This window comes from Portunus trituberculatus, chromosome 31 (assembly GCF_017591435.1).
Source record: "Portunus trituberculatus isolate SZX2019 chromosome 31, ASM1759143v1, whole genome shotgun sequence".
Taxonomy (NCBI): domain Eukaryota; kingdom Metazoa; phylum Arthropoda; class Malacostraca; order Decapoda; family Portunidae; genus Portunus; species Portunus trituberculatus.
The window spans coordinates 13783778-13790414 of record NC_059285.1 but is presented as its reverse complement, the minus strand read 5'-3'; the positions used below and the strand labels follow the sequence as shown (position 1 = coordinate 13790414).

The 6637-nt window shown below is 39.0% G+C and overlaps 1 protein-coding gene across 1 annotated transcript; it reads right to left on the bottom strand.

Annotated features, from left to right (window-relative positions):
• Positions 1–1552: 1552 nt before the first annotated feature.
• On the bottom strand, positions 1553–4674 carry LOC123511058 (the record flags this gene model as incomplete). The annotated part of the gene is made up of 4 exons (XM_045266673.1): positions 1553–2162; positions 2792–2881; positions 3005–3073; positions 4513–4674. Coding segments are annotated over 4 exons (441 nt in total), but the record flags the coding sequence as incomplete, so codon positions are not given.
• Positions 4675–6637: the final 1963 nt, after the last annotated feature.

The window sequence follows — 6637 nt, the reverse complement described above, 5'->3', positions numbered from 1 at the left end:
TATAATTTACACACACACACACACACACACACACACACACACACACGTCTAATATGAATGTAATATCGCACTGAAAGAGTTTAAATTGTATTTCTGAAATTATTATTCAAAAGGAAGATTTCTCTGTAATTTATGTAACTGGACAGCAAGCGTCATCTTTCTGACCTCGGCTGGCAGAGGCAAACTGACATAACAGTGACCAAGATTTAACAAGTATTACTGTCACTAACCAATGAGAGATAAATGTACAGTACTTGTTATTTTTAACTCCATTTTCTAACAAAGTCGCCAGCTGGCATTTCTTTGGTATGTAGCACACTTGTGAGCAGGAGGCCGTCCAATGGCCAGTGCTCTGATGTGGTGATCTTGGTGACACGAATCGCACTCTTCCAGGAAACTGGTCAGTTTTCAAATTGTCCTCGTGACCCCGAAGAACTTCCACACACTCCCTCTACACTTGTCCTGTACAGTTATTGCACAGGAGAGCTATAAAGCTCCAAATAAAAGAAAAAAAAATCCTACTGCTCTATAAAGAAGTCAAAACGGAAAAAAATATTACAAAACTTCACCATAGTTTGCGATTCTTCTTCTTCTTCTTCTTCTTACTGTGTATTTGGTAGGTTTGGGCTGTGACCGTTTTCTGTGCCCAAATTACCAGCCTAACACTGCGGCTAATATTTTAAAACTAAATAAAAGCTATTATTTTCAGATAATTAAGAAACTAACCATTCTCTCTCTCTCTCTCTCTCTCTCTCTCTCTCTCTCTCTCTCTCTCTCTCTCTCTCTCTCTCTCTCTCTCTCTCTCCTGCTTTTTGTGCTGCCTGTAACTTTTTTTTTTTTATCACTGCTTCGTGTTTTTGCCTCTCCTTTCTCAAAGATCTTTGGAGTACTAAATTTTTGCGGTGTGATGTCTGAAAAGCCATTTCAGAATAGATTAATTTGTTTTGTCCTTATGTTTTATAATTTTATTAATTGATTTATTTATCTCTTTTCTTTATTCGTCAGTCACCTCTAGTGAAAATTTGTGAGTGACAGCATTACCACTTTGGTGTCGAAACTTTCCTTGGTGCTCCGGACGATTTGGTTGTCGTGGGAGGCAGCAATACGTGACTAGTGATTATCTGTCTTTGTCTTCTTTGGAGACGAACTTGTGGCGAACACTGACATTTCCAAACGGCATCTTGATGTGTCTGTTTGACCGATTCTCTCTCTCTCTCTCTCTCTCTCTCTCTCTCTCTCTCTCTCTCTCTCTCTCTCTCTCTCTCTCTCTCTCTCTCTCTCTCTCTCTCTCTCTCTCTCTCTCTCTCTCTCTCTCTCTCTCTCTCTCTCTCTCTCAATATATATATATATATATATATATATATATATATATATATATATATATATATATATATATATATATATATATATATATATATATATATATATATATATATATATATATATATATATATATATATATATATATATATATATATATATATATATATATATATATGTGTGTGTGTGTGTGTGTGTGTGTGTGTGTGTGTGTGTGTGTGTGTTTCCGGAATATATTGTTGGACATAGGTGATTCTCATTAATAGCAAGACACGCCAGCAAATTTGAATAAAGGAGGAGGAGCACTCTAGAGCACTGCACTAGCCAGTGGAACACTTCCAATTATACTATCTTCTCTTTTTCATCATCGTGGTCACTAATTACACAAGATTTCTCTTCCTGGTGGCCTCCGCTCAGAGAAAACGCAGGGCAACTTTTTTTTTTTTTTCTTTTCATTACTGCAGTCAAAGGGCACTGGGGGCAGTACATTTGTTAAGCTTAAAACACTTCTTGACGCACGGTCATTTTACTGTACCAGAGAGAGAGAGAGAGAGAGAGAGAGAGAATTGTTCAGTTCAGTTATATATCTATCTAGCAATCAATATATGCATTACTTTGTTTCCTTTCTTCCTTTATATATCTATTAGTCTATATATCATTAATTTACGTAAAAAAAATATATGATCGACAATAATATGAGCAGCAGCGACACATGTTTACGGTTAGGCGAGGCTGCAGTTTGACGGTGATGAGGTGGTGTCGATGACTGCAACACTCCCCATCTCAGAGGACTGTATGAACTGCATCATCACTATGAAGTAAGTGGTAACGGCACTTATCACCTGGCGGGAATGAAAGCCATGTCATCATTGTCACAGAAATAGTAGTGACAGCACTAGTAGCAGTAGTAGTAGTCATATTCATAGTAGCAGTAGTTTTAATAACGTTAAAAGAAAAAAAGAAATATATATAAATGAGTGAATATATGAATACATAAATGAATATATATATATATATATATATATATATATATATATATATATATATATATATATATATATATATATATATATAAATAGATGGATAGATAAACAAATAATTGGCCAAATAAGTGAAGAAAGAAAGAACTAGATAAGTAATTAAATAAGTAGACAAGTAGGTGAAAAAAGAAAAAAAGGCATAAAGGAAATAATTACGAAAAAGAAAGAAAAGTAGAGATATGATTAAATAAAAAAAAGAAAAGTAAATAAATAAGGTAGTTGTTGCAGTTTCAGTAACCCTTTCACTATGACAACTTATTTCCAGAAAAAGTAAAACGACGAAACATTAAATGAGTTCTTAGTATTGAAAATATTTGATATTTTCTTTTTTCTCCCTTCCTTAATTCTGCTTCTGGAACAATGCAAGTTAGTGAATGCCCTCATCCTATAGCCCGCCTATCTACGGTAAAGGTAGGCGTGTAAAGCCTCACCGTTATGATGAAGGGCCGGTTGATGACGAAGAACCTTCCTCCAGTGACACAAATTGAGGCTCCGGTCAAGGCAGTCACGAGTTCGTCTCTCTGTATGGACCAAAATGGTTTCCTTCTTAGAAAAAACAGGTTCTTTCCTTGGCTTTCACCGTTCGTTATATTTATTCATTGTATATATTTCATTTATTGATCTTTTATTTTTTGTCAACTCACGTGAAACTTGTCTTGGTCGTTTGCCTCGAAAGGAAGCCCTCGCCGAAGAATGTCTCTGCTGTCATCACTCTGCAAACATTAGCAAGAATTAAAAAATAAGTCTCTCTCTCTCTCTCTCTCTCTCTCTCTCTCTCTCTCTCTCTCTCTCTCTCTCTCTCTCTCTCTCTCTCTCTCTCTCTCTCTCTCTCTCTCTCTCTCTCTCTCTCTCTCTCTCTCTCTCTCTCTCTCCTTGTAGCCTATTAAACGTTTCAACACTGCTTATATTTTATGCTGTTTCCTCTCTGCTGCCATGTGATTCAATATAGAGTAACACTGTGCTAGTCCCTTTCTAATTGAAAGGATCTGTTCTAATGTTCCGTTTTTCACCGTGAGCTGCGTCTTAGTTTCCCCAATTCTCCCTTCACTACTGAGACATCATATAAACTCTTACTTTTGTTCACTCTTATCTCATATACCGTCTAGTGGCTGTACTCTTGTTACAGCGACTCATTGTAAATGTTCACGTGGTTCCTGCATCTCCCTCCCTCCCTTCGGATGCAAAACATAATAATTTTGAAGTAGCATAATCTACAATATGGTGTTAACGTGGCCTCAGTGGTGTGATAGTGTGACTTTCCAGTTGACTTCGAAAATTTTAGTACATGAAGATCGAATTCATATTAGTCTGTAAATGTTGATTTCGGATATAGAACCAGATTTAGCAATGAGAAAGCCTTAAACTATATTTAATTTACACGGAAATGCACCATGACGGAAAGAAAAATTTATTATATTTGTCAAACGAAGTGATATATGATTAGATGTGTGTTTCAGGAGGGTGGCGTGTGTGTAAAGTAAAGTAAATTTATTGCCATTATTTACATTACTAACATATGAAGACATAAACATATAGCTTGGCACAGTATGTCGAGTCATAACTCCTAAGACAGACAGATTTTAGCAAATTAAATTGAATAATAGATTATGGCAAGGTGAACAAGCATAAGAAAACCTAGCTAATGCAATGTAATATAGTATAATAGTTATGAGTACAATTTCTTAATCAAGGTGTGTGTGTAATTCACTGTTTGATCTGCTGCAGTCTCTGACGAGACAGCCAGACGTTACCCTACGGAACGAGCTCAGAGCTCATTATTTCCGATCTTCGGATAGGCCTGAGACCAGGCACACACCACACACCGGGACAACAAGGTCACAACTCCTCGATTTACATCCCGTACCTACTCACTGCTAGGTGAACAGGGGCTACACGTGAAAGGAGACACACCCAAATATCTCCACCCGGCCGGGGAATCGAACCCCGGTCCTCTGGCTTGTGAAGCCAGCGCTCTAACCACTGAGCTACCGGGCCGTGTGTGTGTGTGTGTGTGTGTGTGTGTGTGTGTGTGTGTGTGTGTGTGTGATAATAAAATTGTTATTTATTTGTGATGAAACTGACATAAGTGGAAAAAATTGTAACCTTGTCGTATACTTTTGAAAAACTTGAAGCCACTCCGCACGTAACTCACCACTTCCTGCACCTCAGCACCAGCCAAGGAGACTTCTAGGAAGAGGACTGCTGTCTGGAGGGTGAGCAGCCCCATAGTGACCATACCTTCAATGCACTGCGTTTTTGACCTCAGACGGTACGCCATTATGTATAATTCTGTGCACAGTGTCAAGATCTGTGGTAGTAATACGTTACATAATTACAGCGAAATGGCGAAGGATATATTAAAATTTGGATCTTTATTCATGATATATTTCTTTTCTTACCGCGGTGCCATAGTAAGACTGTAATATAAAGCTATAGCTGGCCTCAGTTTCCCTGACAAGAGACACCAAGCTGCCGTGAGTGTGCACCAGATGTGCTAGGCGGCTCTCTGTAGCAGGACCAGAAGTTCGTTTCCATAAGTCTGGAAAGAAAATAACCTTGGCAGGAGGAATTATTTTAAAATTACTGTTTATCATGTAATTTAGTGACCTGTCATTGAACTCAAGATTAAATTAATAAACGGTTAATACATCAGCACCGTCATCATTGCACTCTTGTTCATCACTCACTGTCCATGGCCTCGGCGAGCATGGTGTTCCAGGAACGAATGGCGTTGGTCAGCAGGTGGCAATTGATAGTAAAAGAAAAGAGGCAGCATTTGAATAGTGTGAAGATGTGGAGACACATTAGCGTTGTCACCAGGCGGATCATCTGCAAGAAATTAAATACAGGGTGTAAAACAAGTGTCTGCGAATATTGCTAGAGGCAAAAGTACAAATTATTCTAGGGTGAGAAAAAAAAAATGCTCTATATACATCAACATTTTTTAGGCCTTATTTAGCTGTTGGATAAAATTTTGATGTGGGTGGGCGACGATGGCCAGCTGGTAAGGTATCCTGGTGGGATGTGTTGACGATGTCACGTGAAGATGCGAGTTATTCAGGCATCTTTTCTACAAGTTTTGGGATATTACAGTATTCTATAATGAGACGAATAGTATTGACGGACAAACATTACGCAATGTTAGCATGGTTGCAATTAACAACGAATAGAAGAAATAATAGGCTATGTGACGTCTTGGCTGACTGGGCGGGAAAGAGATTGTGAGGCTACTCGGCTGTTTGAACTTTGAAGTTTTACGCCAAAACGGCTTCAGTAAATACATTTTTAAATTGTACAGCATGATTTTCACAATAAAAAAAATTGTATACAACATTCCCTACTTTCAATAACTTACAGTTCCGTCTGTAGCAATATTTACAGAAACTTGTGTTACATCCTGTATTATTTGTACCTAAAAGATATCTAGAAAATACAAGAGAAACCAGCCTGATTAGGTCATACCAGAGGCAGCGGGGCGGGCAGCGTAGTCCAGTCCTTGGGCAAAAGAAGCATGGTTTGGCCTAAAGCATCCAAGATACTGATATAGACGCCTGGATATGTTAGTAATGTCAGAGTAATACTAACACTCCAGAACAAGAAAAGGAAACTTAATTGGCGTAGAAGGACGAGCTTCACTCCTTTTGTTATATCTAGGACGCAAGCAGCCGCAAGCAAACACCAAGAATTCATAAAACTGCAGAGGCGCCGCACGGTTCCCATCACGCACAGGAGTTGGATCCAGGTGTTCACCAGACACTGCATTATCAAAATGATCCCAGCCAGCTTAATGGCCGCGGTGTCTTCATCATGGTCCAGACTAACAGACCCACCCGAGGTTAACACTATTACCAGGCCGGTGACTGAAACTGCCAGCAATGCAGTCACATAAACAGTTGTGAGAATGGTGCGCCATACTGCCCAGCTGCACCAAGATAACTCATACTGGCTAGTGTGTTGACAGAAGCGGAAGGGAACCATACCGAGGACTTGTAGAAGCTGCCACAGAGGCCTCATCGTTATCCGGAACTGCTGCACTCCCTTTGCTATGCAATGCTTTCCATGTTCTTGTCGTTGCGGAGACATTGTCTCGCTGTCGCTGCTTCTTGTCTCAAAGTTATTTATGACTTCTTCGATATCTATTTCTTTTTCTTTTCCTTTCTGAACTTGAGTGAGAAAATTCAATTGTTTGTCTTCTACCGCCCATGGGAGCCGAGACTGACAAGGGGAGGTTGTGAGAACCATTGTGATGGAGCTGAGCAATCGTGAATCCGGCGATG